At 36.4% G+C, this 25,870-nt stretch overlaps 3 protein-coding genes across 4 annotated transcripts; 2 read left to right on the top strand and 1 right to left on the bottom strand.

The window, feature by feature from the left end:
* Positions 1-257: 257 nt before the first annotated feature.
* sars2 (seryl-tRNA synthetase 2, mitochondrial) lies at positions 258-7,602 on the bottom strand. The gene is made up of 16 exons (XM_051863733.1): positions 7,295-7,602; positions 7,088-7,183; positions 6,726-6,755; positions 6,385-6,525; positions 5,025-5,079; positions 4,348-4,411; positions 4,162-4,267; positions 3,917-3,964; positions 3,447-3,555; positions 2,766-2,811; positions 2,550-2,637; positions 2,289-2,401; positions 1,172-1,265; positions 840-932; positions 600-665; positions 258-507 (listed from the first exon to the last, which is right to left on the bottom strand). The coding sequence occupies exons 1-16, from the start codon at positions 7,559-7,561 to the stop codon at positions 382-384; spliced, it is 1,542 nt and encodes a 513-aa protein (XP_051719693.1). The 5' UTR covers positions 7,562-7,602; the 3' UTR covers positions 258-381.
* Positions 7,603-9,411: 1,809 nt separating this feature from the next.
* si:dkey-260j18.2 (uncharacterized protein LOC325231 homolog) lies at positions 9,412-15,406 on the top strand. Of its 2 annotated transcripts, none has more exons than XM_051863301.1 (5): positions 9,412-9,609; positions 10,406-10,559; positions 10,988-11,066; positions 11,735-11,962; positions 12,052-15,406. In XM_051863301.1, exons 2-5 carry the CDS (start codon positions 10,406-10,408, stop codon positions 13,574-13,576), a joined length of 1,986 nt encoding a protein of 661 aa, XP_051719261.1. In that variant the 5' UTR covers positions 9,412-9,609; the 3' UTR covers positions 13,577-15,406. The 2 variants fall into 2 exon arrangements, with proteins under 2 accessions (XP_051719261.1, XP_051719260.1); XM_051863300.1 differs by having other exon boundaries at positions 9,413-9,889.
* Positions 15,407-16,626: 1,220 nt separating this feature from the next.
* Positions 16,627-25,843, top strand: slc5a2 (solute carrier family 5 member 2). The gene is made up of 15 exons (XM_051862328.1): positions 16,627-16,891; positions 17,012-17,083; positions 17,577-17,681; positions 17,789-17,848; positions 17,932-18,036; positions 18,147-18,252; positions 18,490-18,570; positions 21,380-21,609; positions 21,709-21,844; positions 21,945-22,052; positions 22,205-22,355; positions 23,705-23,873; positions 23,975-24,190; positions 24,272-24,407; positions 24,560-25,843. Exons 1-15 carry the CDS (start codon positions 16,793-16,795, stop codon positions 24,772-24,774), a joined length of 1,989 nt encoding a protein of 662 aa, XP_051718288.1. The 5' UTR covers positions 16,627-16,792; the 3' UTR covers positions 24,775-25,843.
* The last annotated feature ends 27 nt before the right edge of the window (positions 25,844-25,870 follow it).

Raw genomic sequence — 25,870 nt, 5'->3', positions numbered from 1 at the left:
ATTAACATCATAATGTGAAAGCATTCTTTCCATGGCTGACTTTTCAAATGTTTTAAAATTGATCATCCGAGTATAAAACGGTCCTCCAGCAGGCCGTATTTAAAAACACTGCGGGCCGTCAGTTGCCCATCCATGATCTATGTTAAAATCACCAACAAAAACTTTATCTGCAAAACTTTATCTGGTGGAAATAATTTTCACACAGCCAGGAACCCCAGAACGTCAAGTAGTGAATTAAGTCATAGCAAATTCTGAGATGTCACTGATGGCATTTTATTGAGGTTTGAAACACTATAAGACAAACACCTATATACATTGCATTCACAGTTGAGAATACAGTAAAAACAGTACTTCGTTGAAGCCTGATATACTATTAAGGAGTTATTTTGAGGCATGTCGCTTGGGTTGGTTTGGTCCAATATATTTAATAGGAGTGTATTTAGGTTTTTCTATCACATCCAAGCCGAGGTATTGCTGCAAGACTTCAGGAATCTGAACCGTCCCTTCCTAGTAGAAGACAAACAGAGACAAACAGGAGAAAAAATAAATAAATTAATAATAAAATGAACGTCTGTTGAAAAAGTTAGTTTAGTTTCTACCTTGGTTTGGTGCGTCTCCAAAATGGCAATGATGGTACGTGGAATAGCACAAGCTGTAGCATTTACCTAAAATATTAAAAAATAAAGTGTTATTTTTTTGTGCTGAAGGAATAATTATGTTCTCTTAGTCATCTCCTATAGTCTTTTTTTTTACTATTACAGCACAACAAATAGAATGGACATATTGCAGCCATGGCTCACCATACTGTTATTAAGATGGTATTATAAATAGCCTCTTACCGTATGCGCGTACTTAAGGTTTCCATCATTTCCCTCATAGAGAATGTTAAGGCGCCGGCTCTGGTAGTCTGTGCAGTTTGAGGCACTGGAAATCTGATAAAAAACCAAGTTGATATTCAACAAAAGGATGCAAAAGTAGACATGTATTCCTCTTTTTATCAAGCAAAAGCAGGATCTAAGTCGAATAGCAAATTCATATACATAAAAAAACAACAACAAATTCTAAAGATGCCGCTTTATTACTTCCCCTAATGGTTCTCTTTTTTTAATGCATTAATCTAATGAATAATTACACTGACTCTTGTCTCTTCATTTTAAAATATTGTTCCAACCTCTCCAAAGCTGCCACGTCCTGGCATCCATGCCTCAATGTCATATTTTCGGAAGGCAGGAGGCCCCAGTTCTTGAGTGGGCATATCCAAGACTCTGAGGGAAAGAATTGTTATTACCATTTTATTAGCAATTATCTACATGATTTATATGTTTTCATATCTACATATCTTCCTGGTATTGACTGACCACTGACAGCAAGTGCATACTCACAACTAATATTTAATTCTTGGTGTGAAATAATTAAGAACTACTGTTAGCTCAGTAACAGACTCACATGCACGCGCGCTGTTTTGGACTGACTGTTTGAATTAATTTGCTTACTGGATCATTGGATGGAAAACTTTCCCGGAGTTTAGCGGCTTAAAAATGATCTGATTGCAAACAGAGAAGCGAAATTGGGTTAAAGGGTTTGAATAGAAATTTCCGCCTACCAGGGTTACAGGTGGTTGCGTCACTGTAGATGCTCTTGACTTCTAAGATCATTTAACTGTAACTGCCTGATGTAAATTACGTTAATGGCGCAATTTTGCGTGCTTCAGTAATTTATTTGCGTTAAATTATTTAAACACGTTACGGATTTTGAATTAATCGCATGGGTTAACGTGTTAACGTTGACACCCGTTCATTTAAAGGAGCAGTGTGTAAATTTAAGCGGCATCTAGAGGTTAGGTTGCGAATTGCAATATAGAGAAGCTACGGTGGCCAACACAAGAAAAATATGTCATCATCTGAGACAGCAGTAGTCAATCAAACGCTCTCTGTAGAGCAGTTTTGTCCATTTAGGGCTACTGTAGAAACATGTCGGGGCAAAATGGTGACTTAGCATGTAAGGGGATCTGCGGTGTATGAGATAGAAATGGCTCAATCTAAGGTAATAAAAACATAACAGTTCATTGTGTAAGGTCTTTATACACCACTGAAAACATAGTTATGTATATTATATTGAATTTGTGTCAATAGATTCTCCTAACATTTTAAAATAAATCATTTTAAGGTTTAAAAGCCATACCGTTTTCAAAATAATATGAATTTGTCACATTTTATAAATCAAAACATGAATGAACTAACTATGCTTAATCTTAGTGTGTGTAAACAATGGTTAGATTTTAGATGTACCTGTAATGAAGCTTCAGGGAAGAGAAAATCTCTTTCTGTAACATCACAAATTCATCCAATAATTCTGAACTCTCCTTTCCCGTCTCATTCGAAGTCACACCGAACATTTCAATCTGCATGAATGTAAACAAAGTAAACACCCTAAAGGTAACAACACATACATGTTCATAGTACTGCATTTACATTGACCTTGACATCAAGGATCTTAACTTTTCTGCTTTTCTTCCATTTTCCATGCTACCACTTCTGTTTTCTGATTACCTTGTTAAAATGGTGAACTCTGTAGAGCCCCCAGGTCTCTCTTCCTGTGTCTGTTTCTGCTCGATAGCATGCACTACTACAGACTGTCCTAGAACATAAAAGCAATAGTATACAAATACATATTACAAATAACACTTTATGCATGCATTAATTAAAGAATAACTTTGTGTAACATTCAGACAATCAATCAATAGGTCAATCAGGGACTTTTTATACCTGACAGGTAAATCCTTCAAATTTACAGCATGATCCATGAAATATCCTAGTAAAATATAGGTCATAATCAATTCATTGTAAAGTATTCATGGATCTTTTTTTTTTTTTTTTTTTTGCTAACCTTAAAATTTGGTGCCTAACGGTCTATATTTTAGTACAATTTTATTAGTAGCAATATCTTAAAATACCAGTCAAAAGTTTGGAATTATTAAGATTTTTTAATTTGTGCTCATCTATTAATAATAATTTTTATTATTATCAGCATTTCAAACAGTTTTTTTTTGTGGAAACAATAATGCAATAATAATGTTTTTTTTAATGATTCTTTGATAAATTAAAACAGCACAGAATTATTTCTGAAGGAAAGTAATGGATGCTGAATATTCAGCTTTGCCATCACAAAACTAAATGACATTTTAAAATAGATTCAAACAGAAAACTGTTTTAATTTTGTAATAATATTTCATATTATTGTTTTTACTGTATTTTTGTTCAAATAAATTTATATTAAAAATCTTAATTATTCCAATCTTTTTTATTCATAGTGTATGAATGTGACAAAAATGTATAATTTACAAAAGTATTTATAACAAAACTTATAATTCACATTTTTAATAATCTTTGAAATATCATATATAATAAGATTAATTATCATATCACAGAAGTTCATGTTTTTATCACCTGCCACTCCTACTTCCCCTGTTCCAGCAAGATTAAGGTCAGGAAAGCGTGAAGGGTCCAGAGAGTACACCTGTGATTTATGAGCATGAGGCTGCATCCCACAACCTTCCTGAACAACAGCAGAAATATCATGGAGATTCTTGGGGATTTTTTATAGGTTACTACAGTTGTGACTAAGTTAGCTAGTTTTGCAAACTTTATATTTTTATTAAGAATCTTAATACACAGCTGCATCTAAAGTATTCAGTGTAAATGATTTTAGATTATACTGCTAAAGCAATTAGTCGTAGTAGTATATGATTATGAATAACTTGATCTAATTAATTAACGTTTATAGTTGTGAAAGTTCTTCCAAATTAAAAAAAACCAGAGATCTCAGTAAAGAAATGCACAATTTTGCATAGTACAATGTAATAAAAATGTTGTTATGTATTCATTATACTGTAAGTTTAGAACAAAGCGATACTCACAAAAACCACTGATTTTAATATGTCAGGAACAACCATAGGAATAAAGCCCTGTAAAATGTTAAGAATTCAAAACAGAGTATTAAGTGTACTCAACCTCCAAAAGAAACCGAAACATTGATGTTTGCATAGATCAATATGAATCCAAAATGAATCTTTTTTAATAATAAGTTCATGGTCTTATAATGTACCATTCATGGGTACAGACATTATTCTAAATAACAGAAATAGATAAAAAACATACTAACCCGTTTCTGAAGAAGATCCATAGTAAAAGTTTGCAAGGCAAACTGAAGTCTGGCCCCTGCCCCTCTCAAGTAGTATGATCTGTGCCCTGACACATGGGCAAGCCGTCTAAGAGGAAACAGATACAAATGAAAAACCAAATAAAAATAAATAATTAAATAAAATTTGACAGAGTGAAAACATCTAACCTTTGTCTGATGATGTCAAGACCCTCTCCAATTTCCAGGTGGCCTTTTGGTTTGAAATCAAATTCTATGGTGGACACATGACACTACAATATTGTGCAACACTTCATAGCATTTACAAAACATTTCAACAGGTTAGGTAATATTACAAGTCAGTCACACCACTTATTGATCAAAACTGCAAGCCATGGTAAAGGAGCAAAAATCCAAGGAGAAAAAAAGTTATTAAAAATATCAGTTTTTGCAACATAATACAATACAGTTCTGCTTATTGTATTTTCGGAAAGACTCGGTTTAGCGTATCTATCTTTTATAAATATGATAAAACTAAAGATAAGATATGAAGGATGCTACTACTCTATAGGTACTCAAGATTAACATGAGATTGGCAGAAACTGTATGTGTTATGTACCCTTTAAAGAAGGAGAGTAAAAAATGAATGTAATTTTTATTTAGTACTGCCCTAATAAAGCTAGTTGACATGACAGGTATTTGCATGAATTAAATCAAATACACCTTTCAAACACTGATCTAATTGCTAAAGAATTACTGTCTATTTTAAAGTCAAACCTCAAGGTCAGTGCAAGTCATGGCTGCTGCTTCAAATCAAACTTCAAACTGTATTTTTGACCAAATAGATTTTAAGAGAGGGATAATATGGTTTATTCAAATAAATTTACCTCGTCTCTGACCAACCAATTCAACCACTCTGGCCTGGCTCTCATCTCCGATGGGCTAGGAGAAAAGACACACACACACAAACAATTTTAAAAAAAAAATACATTCCTGTCAAAGCTAGGGTAGGCAATGTTTTTCATAAACACTTTTTTTTTTGTCATACTGGTTGAAACTCTGAGTGGTCTAAATATTTAAAAAATGTACATACAGTCTAACCAAAATTTATTCAGACACCTTGAACATTTCATTCATTATTACAGTTTTTTCACTATAGTTTAAAAAATGGTAATAAAATATGACAAGATCTCAAGAGTTAAACTGTGTCAGAAAAAATTCATCGCATTAAAACAGAAGCTTCGCAGCTTCGCAGAAGCATTAAAACAATTTATTATGATGTGTATGTTTTTGTATACTGTTATTTGCTTAGGTGCGAATCTGATACTTGGATTTGGTTAATTTATCATTTAATAATAAATAGTTTCATAACTTAATAGCAGTTAAGAGGAATGGTTTAACATTTTTAGTATTTTTTAGGATTACTTAAAGGGTTAGTTCACCCAAAATGGACAATTCTGTCATTTTTTACTCACCCTCATGCGGTTTTACACCCGTAAGACCTTCGTTCATCTTCGGAACATAAATTAAGATCCATTAATGTACTAAAAACATATTTAAATCGGTTCATGTGAGTACAGTGGTTCAATATTAATATTATGAAGCGACGAGAATATTTTTGGTGCGCCAAAAAAACAAAATAACGACTTATATAGTGATGGCCGATTTCAAAACACTGCGTCAGGAAGCTTCGGAGCGTTATGAATCTTTTGTGTCAAATCAGCAGGTTCGGAGCGCCAAAGTCACGTGATTTCAGCAGTTTGGCGGTTTGACACGCGATCCGAATCATGATTCGACACAAAAGATTCATAACGCTCTAAAGCTTCCTGAAGCAGTGTTTTGAAATCGGCCATCACTATAAGTGTCGTTATTTTGTTTTTTTGGCGCACCAAAAATATTCTCGTCACTTTATAATATTAATATTGAACCACTGTACTCACATGAACTGATTTAAATATGTTTTAGTACATTAATGTATCTTGAGAGAGGAAATGTCATTGCTGGCTATGCAGGCCTCACTGAGCCATCGGATTTCAACAAAAATATCTCAATTTGCGTTCTGAAGATTAACAAAGGTCTTACAGGTCTGGAACGGCATGAGAGTGAGTAATAAATGACATTATTTTCATTTTTGGGTGAACCAACCCTTTAATTATTTCCTTGAAATAATACATAATATTTCCTTTTACACCTAAAATTAAGGATTTTCAACATTTTTTGTATTATGAAAGGTGAGTGGTCCCTTACCACACTTGGATGTGTTCTGTTGGGCAGCCTTAGAGCGCGGCAGTAATGCTCTTTCTCCAGCTCACTCTCTTGCAGATACAACTGACTAAGTTTCTCTCTGAGTGCTCTACCCTCTTCTCTAGCACTTTTGTACTCCACAAGCTGTCAAGTACAAAGCAGGGAAAGAGTATCATACAAATATTCCAATGCATATTATGCATACTACATATTACAAAGCAAGCAGAACAATCACTAAAATATAGTAGCTTTTATTAATTAAAAAGGCCATATGTAATATGTAAAATATGTAATATGTATAAAAATAATAATAATAAAAAAAAATTAAAAAAGCAGTAACTTACACTAGACAAAGTGGATTTGTCATGTTCATCCTGAAAGGGAAAAGAGTGGATCACTTCATTCACTTTCATTATAGAAAACAGCCAGACTATCCTTCAGAAATTTACCGTCACCAAGAGTTTTTGGGTAAACTGATCATTTAAAATAAGTATAAAGCAATAATAAGTATAAAGCAATGTGTATATTTTAAGCACAGTAAATAATAATAATTTCTTGTAATTTCCCCCCCAAAATTAGCTTAAACTGTTATGCAATTTTAGATTAATAACATATCACACTGCAGGAAATGTCAACCACTGTCCAATGCAAAGTGCCCACACTTCAAATTGAAACTCTAATTATGTAAATGTTTATGAACACTTACCACAAGAGCGCGGACTTTGCCACTGATCACATTCTTTCTCTTTTCCAAATCTGATATTTCCTTTTGCACCTTCTGTAGTTTCTTCCAGACTGAGACCTAGACACACATTGTACATTGTTTTCACATTAATTGTCTGAAAATCTCAGTTTAACTAATGTCAGTGCAGCAGTATTGTTTTAAAGAATGCTATTGCATGCTGTGTCTTACTATAACTCCGACATCAGCTGCCCGCAGATCTCCTTTCCGATTCTCCACCTCCGCTGTCACCGCATCTGTCTCCTCGCACACACGCTGCATGTCCAGCTCGGGTTTGTGACTGTACCCGTCCCGTACATGCTCATAGAGGCTGCTCCTGACCGGTCGAGAGGAGCAAGGTCGGCAGGACCATCTAAATCCACTGCTGACATTTTGTCTCGAAGACGTAAGCAGATAAAAAGAGCAAAACCGTGTTACTGCCCTTATGGAGGACGCCATGATGAACAGGTTGACAGTTTAACTGTACGGAAGCCGAGAGGAGTCATTTCGTCCAAAGTCGATTGGAAATGCGATGACAGTGAGACTAATTAAAGGGATAGTTCACCCAAAAATGAAATTTCTGTCATTAATTACTCACCCTCATGTTGTTCCTAAACCTGTAAGACCTTTGTTCATCTTCGGAACATAGATTAAGATATTTTGATGAAATCCGAGAAGTTTTTTTATTTTTTTATCCTCCATTGAAAGCAACGAAATTACCACATTCAAGGTCCAGACAAGTAGTAAATACATCGTTAAAATAGTCAACGTGACTACAGTGGTTCAACCTTAATGTTATGAAGTGACGAGAATACTTTTTGTTCACAAAAGCAAAACAAAAATAACAACTTTATTTAACAAATTCGTCTCTCTCCCTGTCCCCTGTCAGTCTCCAACGCTGTTTTCGTTGCAGCGCTTCCAGGTTCTACGTCCGAACGCCGACTCAGTATTGGCCGACGCCTGTTCACGTGAGCAGCACGACGCATGCGTGTGATGCTAACGCAGGAGCCGGCCAATACTGAGCCGGCGTTCGGACGTAAACATGGAAGCTCTGCACTGTATTCACTGCATCAACTGTGTACGAGTCTGAAAGGGTAGAGAATAAATTGTTGAATAAAGTCATTATTTTTGTTTTGTTTTTGCACACAAAAAAATATTCTTGTCGCTTCATATTAACATTAAGGTTGAACCACTGTAGTCACGTTGACTATTTTAACAATGTTTTTACTACTTTTCTGGACCTTGAATGACAGTAATTTTGTTGCTTTCTATGGAGGATAAAAAAAACCTTGGATTTCATCAAAAATATCTTAATTTGTGTTTCGAAGATGAAAAAAAGGTCTTACGGTTGTGGAATGACATGATTGGTGAGTAGTGACAGAAATTTTATTTTTGGGTGAACTAACCCTTTAATTATTATTTTAGTCTATTGTTATTATTTAAATAAATAAATCTGAAAGCTTATTGCACTTTGAAACTTTTGCTGTAGTTTTATGTATTTCGGCGTAGTCGTGCTTATATTATTTTAGTGGAAATTATAGTTAGTTTACAAGGACTTTTATTATGAAAACCATAAAAACACTGAGGCCCGGTTTCACAGATGGGGCTTAGTCTAAACCAGGATTAGACCTTAGTTCAATTAGGGCGTTTAAGTAACTTTTATAAATGTGTCTTAGAAAAAAAATATTACTGGTGTGCATCTTGAGACAAAATAATTTGCACTGACATATTTTAAGATATCTCAGTGCAAGTTGCATTCAGTTGAAACTGTTCAAACATGCATTTTAGTCTAGGACTAGCTTAAGCCTTGTCTGTGAAACCAGGATTGAAATACATAAAACTCTTACTTTTTATTTTTAATATATATTTGCATTAAAACAGTAGGATCAGGTGCATACAAGAAAAGAGAAAAAATTAAAAAGTACTTAGATTTGTGTATATACATTTTCCCAGAATAAGGATGTTATTAACCTGAAAGTAATCTTTGTTATTCCTCCTAACAAGTCCACAAACAACATATTTTTGAGAAAAGACCCCAAGGTAAGGAAAAAGCCAGTCATCAACATCAAGCCATGCATCTGCATACATACATACATACAATGGAACAATAAATTATGTCGTAAAATAGACATTTACTGGTATCAATTCCAAATCTCTGTCGTAAGAATACAACGGATACACCGTTTATTTTATTTATTTAAAAAAAAAAAATAATAATAATTTCTTTCTCTTGAAACTCTTAAGACTGGTTAGCCCTGAAACGGAAGTAAATATCCGCCACATCCGGTAAATTGGCCTATGAAAAAAGCGGAAGTTTAGTATGTTGTTCCGGCAAGTGACAGAATCCCTTGCTTCGCCTCCAATCATGGAGCAATGCTGGCAGCTGTGAGCAATAGTTGCAATAGACATTACTGATCAAACAATCATTCATTTCTCCCAGGACTACGGTGCCTAGGCCAGTCCGGATTACAGCCACGAATAATCTACATGGATCCGCGGTCGTCAAGGTGGATATATCAGGCGCGCGTGTGTATTTTTGAGCTGAAATGCTAAGGATGTGCAACACACCGTAATGAGCCGACCAATTTGCGCTGAAACTACCCAGGAAGGTCAAGGCGTTGTGAACGGGCCGAAGGGTGTCAGGCCGTCTGTACCATTGTGGCACCCTGATAGCCTTGATACACAAACTCGAACTCAAGACACCCCAAGAATTAAGAGACTATCCATTACCTAGAGCGGTACTGCTGGGGTCAACTCACTCTCTGATAGAAATCTTTACATCTCATGGTAATGTTTGAGAAAATACACGTTTTTAATGAGCAAGGGTGTTTTGTGCTCGCTTTTGTATTATGTCAGTTTGCATCGCGATATTATTGTTTACTTATGGTGCATAAAGAATCAGGTTATTTTGGCAATCCTGTTACTAATATTCCTCAGGCAGATTATCAACACATAGATTTGGGAAATGTTTTGAAGATGAAAATCTTGGAAATAGCAGATAATTTTATAATTAAGTCATAAAAACTAATAAAATCATAAGTCTTAAAATCTTGGGGTTTTCTATTGGTTAACATTTTATATATATATGTATAATTAGTTGTGCCCAACTCTAAAATCAAATTTTTCAATTCTAGAAAGTAGTTAAGCCCTAGAAACTGGAACGTTGACACCAATCTGATCCATCACCAATGTGCTATAAATGTAACCACGAATATTTATACTGTCAGTATAAGAGCATCTGCATCTGATAAATGACAAGTCTTTAGGTAAACAATGTATTTTTACATGAACTCCCTGCCACAGATGAGTACACTCAGACGTGGGGCGGGTACCTGGCGGCCACAGCCGTGGCAGGATGCAGATAGAGGTGGTGGAGAACCTCTCTCGGATAGTGACTCGGAGGAAGAAGATTTTCCTGATGACTACTCAACTCCCTTGGGCGAATATGTAACTCAGGGTGAGATAACGGTTTTGTTTAGATTGAATTCTATTGTTGTAGAATAATTTTTATTATTTATTTTTAAATTTCTCATAAGAGTCTGTATAGAACATCTTCCTGCTGTTTTATTCCTGTTTATGTGTCCTAAATTATAGCACAACAACCGTATATATGCATTGGTGTCCAGAAGATAGAAAATCTAGGATTTTTTGTTTCATTTGAACCCAACGAATGGCTTGTGAAAAATTTACATAAAGCTATAAAGTAAAATGAAGAAACATTTAAGAGTGTGCACTACTTCTGGGGTAAATTTGTAATGCAAAACAATGAAATGGCATCATTTTTATCAAATGTGTCAATGTGAGAGTATTATGAGGACAATATGAATTTGTTTCATTTAGCCACCTTTTTATCTGCCTTGTTTTCCTCTTTGTCAACTTATTCAGGGTTAAAGCAGTTACTTGATGCTCAGCAGTTGTGCGATGTCACTCTTTTGGTGGAAGGAAAAAAGTTCATGTGTCACAGGTTGGTTTTATGTTTTCTGCTTTGAAGGTTTTCTGATTGTCTTGTACATAAAAAGGTTGTATTTTCACAACTAGAATCATTTAAAAGAAAATGGCATACTGTATCTTACTACACATTAAATGGTATGGCACATTGGACATCTCTTTTGTCCACTTTCAACCACTTCTGTCCTGGTTTCTTCGAGGGGAGGGTCTATGGGCGGGTAAATGTATGGGCTTTTTTTCAGATCTTTCGATCTAACGGACAAAATAAGCTTGCGCAATTTACATATAAAAGCGACCGGAGACGACAGAAAAACATACGGAGAGCAGCAGCTTTCATTTCTGCTCTGATAGCCACAAGACCACACTGAACACTGAATGCGTGTAAGAAATCAGGAATGGTGAGAGAACATTGTGCTTGGTACATTTTTTTTTTTTTTTTTTTTTTTTTTAAGTCAATAGTCAGAGAGTAAGCGGTCTTTTGTGGCTGTTCGAAATGCATTCAATCACATTTGATCGATTGTGTTTTTGACTACCTCTGTACTTAGCGTCGTCCACTTGTGATCTGATCGACCAAAATGCATCTTAATACCAGGTGTAAACAGGGCCTTTGGAGACGGTAGTGTACATATACAACTGTTCTGTTTTGTTATATGTGAATTGTTTTTCTTTCTTTTTTTTTTCCAGAGTTCTTTTAGCAGCAGTCAGCCCATATTTCCGTGCCATGTTTACCAGCCCTCTCGTAGAGTCTCGTCTCACTGAGATCCGACTGGAGGAGGTGACACCCTTTGTTATGGAGACAGTTATCCACTTTGTTTATACAGGAGAAGCAGGTCTTAGTCTCGACACAGCAGAGGATTTGTTTGTGGCGGCCAATCGTCTTCAAGTGATGCCCTTGCAGGACCTTTGCTCTAGGTATTATTTAGATGCTATCTTATTGTGATCGTTCCACCTTGTATCTTTTGTCTCGCTGATGCTCACATTTTATTCTCCCTGTTCGTTAGATTCCTTTTTGAACACCTGTCTGTGGAGAACTGCCTGGGGATGTACTCTCTGGCTCGTTCACATCATGACCAGCTGCTTCTTCGGGCTTCTTTGAGGTTGGTGGGTCAGCATTTCCCTCGAGTGTCTCGGCAGCGAGATTTCCTCCTGTTGGACCCAGGAACTCTTGGCAGCTTGCTGGAGTCGGATCGATTGGGTGTGGAGTCTGAGACTGAAGTTTATGATGCAGCAAGGCGCTGGGCAGAATACCAGCCTGCTGATCGTTACGTTCACATGCCTAATTTGTTACGCCATTTACGTCCCGGCCTTTTGGGCCCTGAAGAGAACCTCAGAATGAATCAAGAACTTGGGCCTCGAGCCAGTACCGAAGGCATGGGAGGACCTCTGAGGCCTCGCGAAGGCATGTTTGAGAAGAAAATAGTCTGTGTAGATCTTAAGCCGAGGGAGGACGAGTCTTTACAGAAGAGGGACTTTACGGTGGATTGCTTTGACCCTCGTACAGGGAAGTGGGAGAAGCTGGCAGCCTTGGGCTCGTTGCTTTGCCCGGGCTGCACTGCTGTCGGAGGTCGACTGTTTGTGGCAGGCGGCATCCTGCGATCTGGCCAGGTTTCATCATCTCTGCATGAGTACGATGTCGTGGTAAACCGATGGATTGCACAGCCATTGATGGCTGAACCACGTGCAATGTTGGGTCTTCTTGGCTGTGGAGGTTTTTTATACGCTCTCGGCGGCTGTAACCGAACAGCATTTCTAGACACATGTGAAAGATTTGACCTTAACGCGCTGACCTGGGCGCCAGGACCTCGTTTGCCGTTGCCGCTGCGTTCTTTCGCTTGCGCTGCCCTTCGCTGTCGCCTCTACTTGCTTGGTGGTACCACATTGGAGCAGAGCAGGGCTGTGGTGCATGCTGGCGTGCTTATCTACCACACAGTTACAAGGACCTGGAGCCGTGTCGCCCTAGACTCTGGCGCCACCTGTCTGGCTGGAGGAGTAGCAGTGCGTGGCGGCGTTTGTGCCGTTGGCGGTTACTTGCGCGATGCCGCCAAGTTTCTCGATGGCAACTACACCCAGGCCGAACCGCTAGATGCCACAGGGCGCGTGCTGTTCTTCCGAGAGGGACGAGGATCTGGATTGGAGCGAGAGGTGGCGGTTGGAGCAGAGCGAGGGGGTGGCGGAAGCGACCGCGCCCCTAGTCCGGTGGTTTTTCCAGGCCTGCCGAGGCGCATCGCTGCTGGAGGTGTGGCTAGATGGAAGCGCAGGATATATGTATTGGGTGGTGAGAACGGATCAAGATTTTATGACAGCGTCTACTGCTGGAAACCTGGCTGGCGAAGCTGGGTCCAAAGACGGGAGAAATTGCCCGGGGATACAGGAGGTGTTAGCCAGTTTGGATGTACCACCCTGAAGTTCCCCAAAAAACACATTTTAGCACGTCTTCGGGCTGCTCAACAGAAACGGGGGAAGGAGAAACGGCCGACCCGATCATGCAGAGTCATGCGGATTGACAGGGCGAATCAGGGAGTGTGATTTTTCAAAGAGACAAAAGGGCATTTCGGACAAGTTTATGCACCTACTTTTACATCTTTACTCTTGGTTGATGTCTAGATGTTTTGAAATTCATTATTTCATTTCTGCAAGCTGAACGCAAGTTTTCATTTACTAAGTATTGACGGAAAAATAAGCATAATATTTGGGTATGATTTCAGAATGCTTTGCGCTTAATAAAAAATCTTTTACGGATGCTAAAATTTGAGCTTAAAAATGGCAATCTTGGAGAATAATAAAACGTTTGAAATCATAGCAGGTTTGACTCAATGAGTAAAAAGTCATTGAAGTTTATTTGAACCTTTTTGCTTAAAGTCATTCCTGTGAGGCTGAGTGTCGTTTACACGCATTCGAACATCAAGATTGCTACCCTTACAGCAGTGGATACTACTGCTACATTATTATGGGGTCTCTTAAAATGTCTAAGCAGCTTTTAAAATCTTTGTCATTTTAATTTTTTTTTGGTGACAGTGGTGACAAATTACACTTGTATCAAATCGCTGTTAAGCAACATCATGAGATTTTTCCGTCAAACAGCATTTTTATGTAGTATCCCAAAATTAGCTGGATGCAAAAACCACTATGGGAATAAAATATCCATAATGTTCTCAATAAATGTGTACACTTCTTTTGAGATGTTTTTTTTTTTTTTAGAACATGCGCATAAACTACGACAGAAATACATTTACAGGTTAAATTGTTTGATGTGCATTTGAAAGACGTCTTTCCCTTAAAGTCATGTGACTGGATAAATTGCTTAGGTAAAACATGTTGCTCTGGTTATTCTGAAATTTTATCTGGGCAAACGATCGCTAGAATACATGAAGTTTTTCAGAGCGTTTTATCTGCGCTCTCTAAACCACAAGTAATTTATTACATTTAATAAAGGAGTGGATTCCCCCATTTCTTTCTTTTTTTTTTTTCTTGCTTTCTTTTTTCTTTTTGGCCAGTCAGGGTTAGCAATGAAAGCATTTTTTTTTTTTTTTTTTTTTAACATTTCTTTTTATTTGTAAATTGTTTTTGCATTATTTCATTTTGCGTACAATACATACCATCATTACTGACATGGAAACATAGAACCCAGATGATAACCTCGGTTTAAAAGAAATGTAATTTTCAATTATGTAGCTATTAAAATTTGTGTTGCAAACTCTACTGTATCATAACATCATGAAAAGTTATTCTGAAATGCATTTACAATACCTGTCCTAAATTCATTTTTAATTAAGATAACAAATGAAATCACGAAATGCAACACTGGCTCTTTGACTGAAAAGTCTGTCTTTTAATCTCACATTACTGAACTAACATTGAACAATAATGCAACACGACACGAGTCTTAACATTAACAGTCCATGTTACAATCCTTCAGTATCTTGTGTGATTTTTTTTTTTTTTTTTTTTTTTTTTTTTACATCTCTGAAGGTTTGAGTTAATCATGACATAGTGATCGATGATTTTCTGCACATCGTTGTAACGCACTGTTCAGCTTGCCCTCGATGAAGTGGATCAGTATTTGTATCAGTAGTGCTTTAATGCCATCTTTTTGGGTTTAGCTGGTCATCTCATCTGAAATGTTTGAAACATAGAATCGCAATAGAAACCAAATTAATGCTTTTTGTATGATTTCGTTATGTTCTTTTTGTCTTACAGTAACATTATTTTCTCAGAGACAAACAGGACTCTGTATTTACATCTGATGTCAAACAGGTCTGTTTGTTTTTAAAGACCTAGAATTGTAAAATATTGAACATTGTTTGAATGGAAAGTCTGTACTCTGGTTTTCATTAAAATAAAATGAACTCAAGTTTTTTTGTGGCTTGTCTTGTAAATATAGTTGAGTTGTTTAGCATTTTAAAGCAGTGAAGTAGTGATACTGTCACACACCAAAGTGCAAGATTATTAACCAGACCATACAATAGTTTTCCCCTCCTCTTTTAGTTATTTCCAAATAAGGTTAGAACTGTACAGGGACTATTAATAAGTGATGTATGTTTAAAACCATAAATACCAAACATTACTTTAAGTTTTATACATTGGTGTCAAACACAACATGTTACAAACAAGTTCACTTAAGAGAATTTAAGAAAATGTGAAAAGAAAAATGGTGACACTTTATTTTAGTGTCCTTGTTACACATTACATGTACTTACTATAGTAATAACAGTAAATTTTGCATAATTACATGCATCTAACCCTAACTCTATAGTAAATACATGTAGTTAATTAATAGTACTCAAATGTATTAATCTGTAACAAGGAATTTGCTCTGTTCTTTTAAAGAGCCCATATTAATGTTTTCTCATATGACTTTTTAAATGATGTAATTAAACAATTTAAATAATACAATTTTTGTTTTCTAGTGTAATTACCAATGCATACACTGTAAAAAGTAATATGCTATATTTACTTCATAAAATTTTGGCAACAGATTACAAGCAATATTATTAATTAAATTCAACAATTAGAATTGAGTTAGAATTAATCAAATTAATTCCTTAAATGTCAACCATTTAAAACTAGTAAAATTTAAACAAAAATATCTGAATAACAGACAGACGTCAAAGATGAATTCTTTATTTTTTATTGCCAACATTGAAGACACCTGATGATAACAAGCAGAATCACTGAAGGAAAGAGAAACACAAGAATTAACAGAGGTTTAGATGTTGATGTTGATTTTATTGAAAATGTTTGGTCACCAATATGGCGATCAGTGTTTCATTTAGTTGCCCAGTTTGACCCTTTGCTTTTTATGTCAGTTTGTGGTTTTTGTAATTGTGTTTGCTAATTTTACACATTTTAAATGGTTGACTTTTAAGGAATTAATTTGATTAATTCTAACTCAATTCTTATATGTTGAAATTAATTATTAATATTGCTTGTAATCTGTTTTATTAAGTAGATAGAGCGTATTACTTTTTACAGTGTATAGTAAGCTAAGATGTAAGTTTGATTAACATTTAATGCTTGAAAGTGTTAAAGTCTTTCCTGAGTGGTTACTAGTAATAAGTTAATTATTGTTGTTAATAATGTTCCTTCATCAGCCTTTTTGCCATGTGGGCAAAGATCATGGATTTTACCCTCAAATCCTCTATGAAGACAGTTTTTCTTTGTCGAGTGCTTCATCCATGGTGTGCGTTTCACATCTTGCCATCTCATAAATGAAATTAGCATTGTGTCTGTCTGCCTACAAAAATGGAGAACACTACAGCGAAACACGTAACCATCAACAATCCAGCTGACATCAGTGTGATTATTGGCTACTTTTTGGTGGTTATTGCAGTAGGAATTTGGGTAGGTGTTGTTTTGTGTGTTTTAAAGTGCCAGATAGCTGCTAATTGATACATCTGTTATAATTTGTGGAATTTAATTTATGGAGAATGTTGCAAATATTTATTTATTTTCATCTTTTAGTCTACATTTAGGACTAATCGTGGCACCGTAGGCGGCTACTTTCTTGCAGGTCGGACCATGGTGTGGTGGCCTGTGAGTAATAACTTTATTAAAATTAAAAGTTTAATTAAAAACCTGTGTAAATTCTTTAGATTTGTAGTTTAAATGTTAAAGGGATAGTTCACCCAAAAATGAAAATTCTGTCATCATTTACTCACCCTCAAGTTGTTCCAAACCTGTATGAATTTCTTTCTTCTGCTGAACACAGAAGAAGATATTTTGAAGAATATGGGTAACCAAACAGTTGATGAACTTAATTGGCTTCCACTGTATGGAAAAAAATACTAATGGAAATCAATGGGGCTCATCAACTGTTTGTTTACCCAAAATTTTACAAAATATCTTCTTTTGTGTTCAACAGAAGAAATTCAGGTTTGGAACAACTTGAGGGTGAGTAAATGATGACAGAATTTTCATTTTTGGATGAACGATCCCTTTAAGTCACACAGTTTTGTGGCAATACAAGTTTTCAATGCTTATTTTCTCTTTTTCCATGTGTTTATTCCCCCTCACATCACACACGTAGGTGGGAACGTCTCTTTTTGCGAGCAACATTGGCAGCGGCCATTTTGTTGGCCTCGCAGGAACAGCAGCTGCGAGTGGAATAGCCGTCGGGAGTTTTGAGTGGAATGTAAACTGGACATTTTAATAAATAAGAATATTGTCATTGGTGTATTTTGAAAGAGATTGTGATTCCAATAATTTGTTTTGAATGTTAAAAATTCTTCTGTTTCACAGGCATTATTTATTGTTTTGTTGTTGGGCTGGGTGTTCGTCCCTGTTTATTTAACCGCAGGGGTATGTTCATTTTTCATTATTTTATTTGACAAATGTTTATTTGAATAATGTAAGTAAAAGACTCTTTCTTTTCCCCCAAAAAGGTGATTACAATGCCACAGTACCTCAAGAAAAGATTTGGAGGGACTAGAATTAGCTTATATCTCTCTGTCGTTTCACTTTTCCTTTACATCTTCACAAAGATTTCTGTAAGTGTAAAGTCATATCCAGATAATAGAAAAAACGAATAAGCTGTTTTCTTGTTCTACACACGCGAAAGGTCACCAATTCACCAGTTTCTTCTCCTTACTGAATGTAGGTTGACATGTTCTCAGGAGCGGTTTTTATACAGCAAGCTCTTGGCTGGAATATCTATGTTGCAGTGATTGCTCTGCTCTGCATAACAGCACTCTATACTGTCACAGGTAAAATCAGCTGCTGATCCATCTCATTTCATTTAGGCCTACATTTAGCAGACGCCTACATCCAAAGTTTTTATCTGCTGTTTCAGCTACAGGAATGCTTATCATCTCTAGAAAAGAATCAGTTGGACAGACAATGTTGATATTAAATAGCATTTAGGAACAAATAATCTATTTGAGCTCCGTCCATTTGTTGAGGCCCACAAAATGTCTTGCAAATGACGTGCAATGTCTCTGTAGGAGGACTGGCTGCGCTGATGTATACAGATACTGTCCAGACCTTTGTTATCATTGCTGGAGCCTTCGTCCTCATGGGATTTTGTAAGTACCAACTGCTTGGAGTATAGATCCATTCATTCTTATTACTTGATGGCAGTTTACATACGATGCCATGCAATGCAATTCTTGAGGAAGGACAGCACATGCTTTTCTTAATGGTTGTTTTTTTCTGAGTTAAACATCAACTAAGTTTAAGCACTAACCATCTAGCCACTGAAAACCACTGTCAACACTTAACCAATAAATGTACTACTAACACTTAGTATTCTTCTTTAATTTTTTTTTTACTTTTATAGGTGTACTGTGCTGGACTAACTGGTACTTGTCACAACACTTCCATATTGTTGCCCTGTTGTTGGTTTGCTTATATTGTTCTCCTCATTTGTAAATCGCTTTGGATAAAAGCATCTGCTAAATGATTAAATGTAAATGTAAAAAAAATAGTAATACAATCTGAGAAAAGTCCATAAAAACAAGGCCCAATGTACTGTTAATATAAATGAATTGACTGTATTGATTTTTTCACAGGTGTTTTAAACCATATTTTTAATCACATGGCATTGTGTTGTGTTTTAGAGTTAAAGGAAATTGCAGTGAAGTAGCACAACTTTTTAAAAGTGGAATATGTTGTTTTCATAAATATTCAGTTCATGCTTAAGCACTAGGAAAAGGATATGAAATAATAGATGTGTTTGAATATGCCAGCGGACTCAACCGTGGTAAAGCATACCTGGAGATTTTATATATATTTATAAAACGGTTAGTTCCTGTCCTTGATTCTGATTGGTCAATAGCTGTGTTTTATTCACGACAAAACACGGCTATGACCACTTCACCCAACGGTTCTGTGTATCACTACACAACACCCTTAGCAACCACTCTTAGCAATGTAAACGGTTTGATCTCAATATTGTTCATTGGAGCTTACTGTATTATGTAGAACTAGAAAAGTATTGTGAGAAAGAGATCGAGTGAGTTTATTACCTGCATTCAGATTTAGCATTTTCCTTCAGGTCAGTCCTAGGTTTATAATAAAAAAATCTGTTTAAATGTCCGATGTATTATCTTGTCCTTTTAACAGTTAAGGGTTTTTCCCGTGACTGACAGCGCTAGTCAAAGCATTTGTCAGTTGCGTCTTGTTCCGTGTTCACAACAATTCAGTCTTTTTAAAGTAAAGTCTTCGCTACTGACTGACACACTCATAAAGACAGTCTTTGCCGCCATCTAATGGCGTAATAATGTAACTTATGTTGCTGTTCACAGTCAGGGACTATTTTTTCCAGCGGAAGGAAGGCTTTTAGTGAAAGTTTATTTCATGAAAGTTGCATTGATATATTTTTTTTTTTTTTTTTTTGGCTTTAATATTTGTATTGTGTGGTAACCGTTTTTGAAAGCAATAAGGTACTCGAGGCTAGTGCTGTATCATGAATAAGTCATGGCTGAAGGGGCTCCGCTTTTTTTATAAAAAGCGTCGTGCCTAACAACGCACTTCAGCCATGACTTATTCACGATACAGCACAGCCTCGAGTACCTTATTGCTTACATATAGGTGTGTGTAAGCAGTATCACACTCGTAGCCGTGCGATATGGCTGTATATCAGCAGTCAGCACGGCTGTGATTCATCCGTAGGTAATCACAGAATGCTGATATACAGCAATATATCGCACGGTTACGGGTGTGATGTTGCATTTATACAACAGTTTGAGGGCACAAGTGCAGAACTACTTCCTTCCGCCATGGATTCAAATCTCAAGTTGACAGTTTAACAGTTGAGCCCAAGCCTCTGTTACTAATTCTAAAAAGTCACTTCAGAACTAGTAACGAAGGAATGTTGAGTCGCTTCATTGAGTATTATGTAGAGTATTATGGTATTATGAGAGAGAGATCGACTAAATGAGTACCTGCATCTGATATAGCATTCATTCTTCAGGCCGATGTCCATAATATTATATCCATTATAAAAAAAATCTGAATGTCCACAGAGGAACGCGACATCTTTGTCTTTGTGCTTTTAAAAGTTTTCCACAGCGCTAAAACAACTTCCTTGTTCTGACTCTATCATAAAGAGAGTCTTTGCCGCCATCTAATGGTGTAACAATGTAACTTTCACTGATACTATTGACGGACCTTTTCTCAATACCAAATACGGCATATTATTTTTATAAAATAATATTTATTAAACAATATTTAATGACATAATAAAAGACACAAACAATTCAGTCAAACGTACAAATGTAGCGCTCCAGTACATGATTTAAGTTAAATATAGCCTAAATATAAAGTTAATAAACCTGAATCGTTTTGCTCTGGAATAGATAAATAAGACTTGCCCGTTTGATATACCTCAAATGAATTATATTTTTAAACACTATCTACATAAAAGCCAGCAGCAAATACCCGAATGACTGGCCGAGATGAAGCTGTTCTCTGCGGGTACACGAGTGCTGAACGGCCGCTGACGGCCTGGAGCTTGCATCTGCAAAAGCGTCAAAACAAATAGTACAATAAGTGCTATGTTTATATATGAATCACATATTTGAGGTCTAAATAACTACATTCTCGCCTAAAAACCTCTTTAAACTACATTTTGTGACATAACAACAGTAGTATTTATAAAAAAAAATATGGTAGATTTGCTCGACCGCCATGACAGTTGCCGCAAGTGGAGTGATACAAGCGGTTAAACGGTACCAGTGCTGATACTGGGAGAATATTGCACGGCTCTCAGCCAATCAGATTCAAGAACCAGAAAGAACTGTTGTATATATATAGACTATATACAGTATATATATATATAAATAGTATCAGTAGAGCTATTGACTGACTTTTTTGTCCCCTACTTGTCAACAGCCTTCTATGAAGTTGGAGGTTACAATACCTTACTAGAGAAGTATAGTTTATCTTTACCAACTCAGAGGATTTCCCTAGACCCTCAGAGGTATAATATCTCCGAACAATGTTACACTCCACGAGAGGATGCCTTTCATTTGCTTAGGGATCCCACGACTGGGGACTTGCCATGGCCGGGTGTGTTATTTGGCATCGCAATTATTGGTAGCTGGTACTGGTGTACTGATCAGGTGAGGACAGAGTATTTTAGGGATAAGAATTCTAAATATATAACACTGTCTTCTTTGCTCAAATTTTTTTTTTTTCACATTACATATTGTATTCTGCAGGTAATTGTGCAACGCTGTTTGGCTGCCCGCAGTCTGACGCATGTAAAGGCAGGATGTATATTGTGTGGGTACCTGAAACTGCTCCCTATGTTTCTCATGGTGTTTCCAGGCATGATCAGCAGAGTGCTTTACCCTGGTATGTATTTTAAAAGTATAAACATATTTAATACCACATGTCTTTATAATTACAATTTTGGTCAGAGAATACCAACAATAAAAAATATAAAAATTTTCAGATGAAGTAGGTTGTGTGGAGCCAAGCATCTGTAACAAAGTCTGTGGCACAGAGGTTGGCTGCTCTAACATTGCCTACCCCAAACTAGTGGTTTCTGTAATGCCAACAGGTGATCAACAGAATTTATTTAATGTTGAGTTTTTTAATTATAATCCTTTATACCTTTACAAATTTAATTTATGAGTTTAATTTAATTTACAAGTAGTTCGGGTTGCACTTCTTAATCCTCAATCCTATTGCCTTTAATCAATCCCTAAACAGGTCTCAGAGGATTGATGCTGGCAGTTATGTTAGCAGCTCTCATGAGCTCACTAGCATCCATCTTCAACAGCAGTAGCACCTTGTTCACTATGGACATTTGGACTCGTATCCGGCCTCAAGCTAGAGATAAAGAGCTTATGGTTGTTGGAAGGTTTGGAACCATTTAATTTATATGTATAATCACACTAATTAGGTCTGCCTGTGTGTCAATTTATACTGTTTTCAAATTATATAGTGCAAATTACATCAATACTAAAAGTTCCTGAATTTAACAATTCTTGTTCCAATTCCTAGTTCTTAAAGGGATGAAAATTCTGTCATCATTTATTCACCCTCAAGTTGTTCCAAACCTGCATGAGTTTCTTTGTTTTGTTGAACACAAAGGAAGATATTTTGAAGAATGTGGGAAACTGAACAGTTCTGGGGCACCACTGACTTCCATAGTATTTTTTTTTCTTCCTATTCCTACTATGGAAGTCTATGGTCCCCCAAAGCGGCCTGGTTACAAACATTCTGCAAAATATCTTCCTTTGTGTTCAGCAGAACAAAGAAACTCATACAGGTTTGGAACAACTTGGTGGTGAGTAAATGATGACAGAATTTTCATTTTTGGTTAAACTATCCCTTTAACAATTCAATCAATAATTATTTTGAGGAATTGTGAAGAAACAATGTTCAGAAAATAATTATAATTTTCACATCAGTTGCATCAAGCAACTTTGCTATCTTTGTTAACACTCTCATTGCAATTCATAACTATTTTATGTTTTGGCAAATTGGTGGGGAATTCTGCTTCTGCTTACATCTTCTGCTTACACCCCCCCCCCCCCCCCCCCCAACAAAGTTTCCTAAGAATTTTCCACCAATTCGCCAAAGCATAAAATAGAAACATTCTCTCGAATGATTGGGATCTCTTGTAACCAAGGAACCTACAAAAATAAGATCCAGTTCATGATCATTCCCAAACCTACTCCTAAATTCCAACAAATATGGATACTACTAAAAAGGACAGGAAAAATATGAATCTCTTTACCTTAGCCCGATTCACAACGATAAGCTTCTAATAATGTTTTATAATTCAAATAGTACTGGTGGATTTCCGCGGGAAATTCAAGCATGTAGCCGTTCGTCTTTGCGTTTTCATTTTCCGGTGAAAATTCTTATTTTGTTCATACTTCCAAGACGTAGAATCTGTGATTCCGAAGTACAGTATCCACCGATGTGGCGACTGACAGCAAACATTAGATTCATCCTCGCTGAGGAACCGTGCCGATGCACAACCCATGTAAAGATGATAATTCCGCAAATAACTGCAATTGCAGGTTTCAAACAGAGATGGCGACAAAGAGGCAAAACTTACAGACTGCAGCTTTATGATTCCAATAATTAGTTACTATAAATATTTATTGTACTTGCGGTTCAATCTTAATGTCCAGATGCACATAACATTTCTTTCTACGATTTTCATGGCCTAAACACATGTATTAACTTTTGTAACAGGGTGTGGATACTCTGCATTGTCGCTATTAGCATTTGCTGGATCCCAGTTGTCCAGGCAGCCCAGAGTGGTCAGCTGTTTGATTATATTCAATCTGTGACTAGTTACTTAGCTCCACCTATTGCAGCAGTCTTCTTCCTTGCCATTTTTGTGAAGAGAGTCAATGAGTCAGTAAGTGTCTGCTTTGTACATTTAGCCTTCATTTAATGTAACGTCACATGCCTGCAACACAAATTTACCAAAAGCTTGCATCCTCACCTTTTGTTCCTTAGGGGGCTTTCTGGGGCTTGATGGGAGGACTGGTTATGGGTCTGTGTCGCATGGTACCCGAGTATGCATATGGCTCAGGAAGCTGCCTCTTTCCATCCACCTGTCCAAAACTTATATGTGGAGTTCATTACCTTTACTTTGCAATGCTGCTCTTCTTCTGCACCATTATTCTAGTGCTGTTTGTAAGCTACAACACCCCACCCATAGAGGACAAACATGTAAGTTGTTTTATCAACTGCTGAAGCTGCTTAAAAACACTTCTGTTTATTAATAACATTTACCTTGCTCTCTTTGCCAAGCTCCATCGCCTTGTCTTTACCTTACGCCATTCTAAAGAAGAAAGGGTCGATCTGGACCGGGAAGAGCAGGAACAAGGAAGGCAAGCACGAAGAGACGCAGATGAAAAGGAGAAGGTCATAACTGATGAGGATCAAAGTAAGATGACATGTTGCATCATTTATCAGATTTATAATCATTATTTAGAGATAAAATGTATATTTTTATGTATGTGTAGGTCAGGGGTGTCCAATCATTGGTCTTTATTCATTATTATTAATATATTTTTAATTCTCTGCTCTCTGCTATAGTTGAACATGGTGACCGATCTATAATGATGAAGATTATTGGCTGGTTTTGTGGCATAAGTGATGCTCAGGCTCCAGAGCCTACAGAGGAGGAAGTGGCAGAAGCATCAAAACAACTACCTGACATAAGTGAAGACCCACTGTGGAAGTATTTAGTCAATGCTAATGCGCTAATAATGATGTCTGTGGCTGTTTATTTTTGGGGGTACTATGCATGAGAGGGAAATACTGACCATAAGACATAAATCAGTGTTTTCCTACCCTGGTCTTAGAGTACTCCCAACACTGTGTATTTTGTGTCTTTTTAATCAAACACAAATGGTTCAACTCATCAGTTTGTTACTAGCATACCTGCAAACTATCGCTTTTTGGTGAAATTCGCCATTTTGAATCAAAATAGGGCCGTCATTTATGTGAATCGTGAAAAATATACAGTGAAATTTACCGAAATCCGTATCATGTCGCACGTAAAATCGATCAATCGGTGTTTCAACTGCGGAAAGGCGTCAAAAAAACCCAAAAACGTCACATTTACCTCAGAAAACCCGTTCAGCGTCCAAAAACTCATGAGTCAGCTACAGAAATGAACTTTAAATCCAGGCTATTGCATATTCATTGTATTTTTACTTAACATGTGCTTCAATATTGAATGTAGCTAACGTATACATCCGTTTTGACAGCCAACAGTTAAATGTTTAGGCCTACATAAAAAACAAGTAGAAACATAATTATGTCATTAAAAAATTATAACTTTATTATAAAAACTTCATATGTATAGCCTAATTTATATGTAAGTAGCTTACAAATCAATTTGAACCTTTAATATTATGATGTACCAACTGTGGTTTAGTTTACAGCGTTAGTTGATTTTTTTTTTTATTCGAGGAAATGTGCCATGTATACTGTACCTTATAGGCCCCAAATTAATCAATAGTGCACCAGAATGATTCATTTACATGTTAAAAATCACAAAAATTTTCTCCTGGGGGAAGATGCCCCCAGACCCCTCTACAACTATTTCATTCAGAAACATGTCACCCTTTTTACCTCTTGAGTTTGCAGGTATGTACTACAGACTCCTGAAATGAGTGTCAGATAAGGGAGACATCCAAAGTGTTTACTGATAAGTGTACTCCAGGACCAAGGTTGGGAAACACATATTTAAAACTTTGAATTTTTACACATCTACAGAATCTGTTAATGACTAACATACCTGATACAATGTATGAAAACAGTACTTTAAATGGATCACTGAAAAGCCAATAAAATCATAATTTGGATTAGTAATGTTGGATTTCACTTTTGAGATGTTGA

Source organism: Ctenopharyngodon idella, chromosome 15, assembly GCF_019924925.1.
Source record: "Ctenopharyngodon idella isolate HZGC_01 chromosome 15, HZGC01, whole genome shotgun sequence".
In the NCBI taxonomy this organism is placed as follows: domain Eukaryota; kingdom Metazoa; phylum Chordata; class Actinopteri; order Cypriniformes; family Xenocyprididae; genus Ctenopharyngodon; species Ctenopharyngodon idella.
The sequence above is the reverse complement of the archived record's forward strand: the minus strand, read 5'-3'. Positions and strand labels throughout refer to the sequence as shown.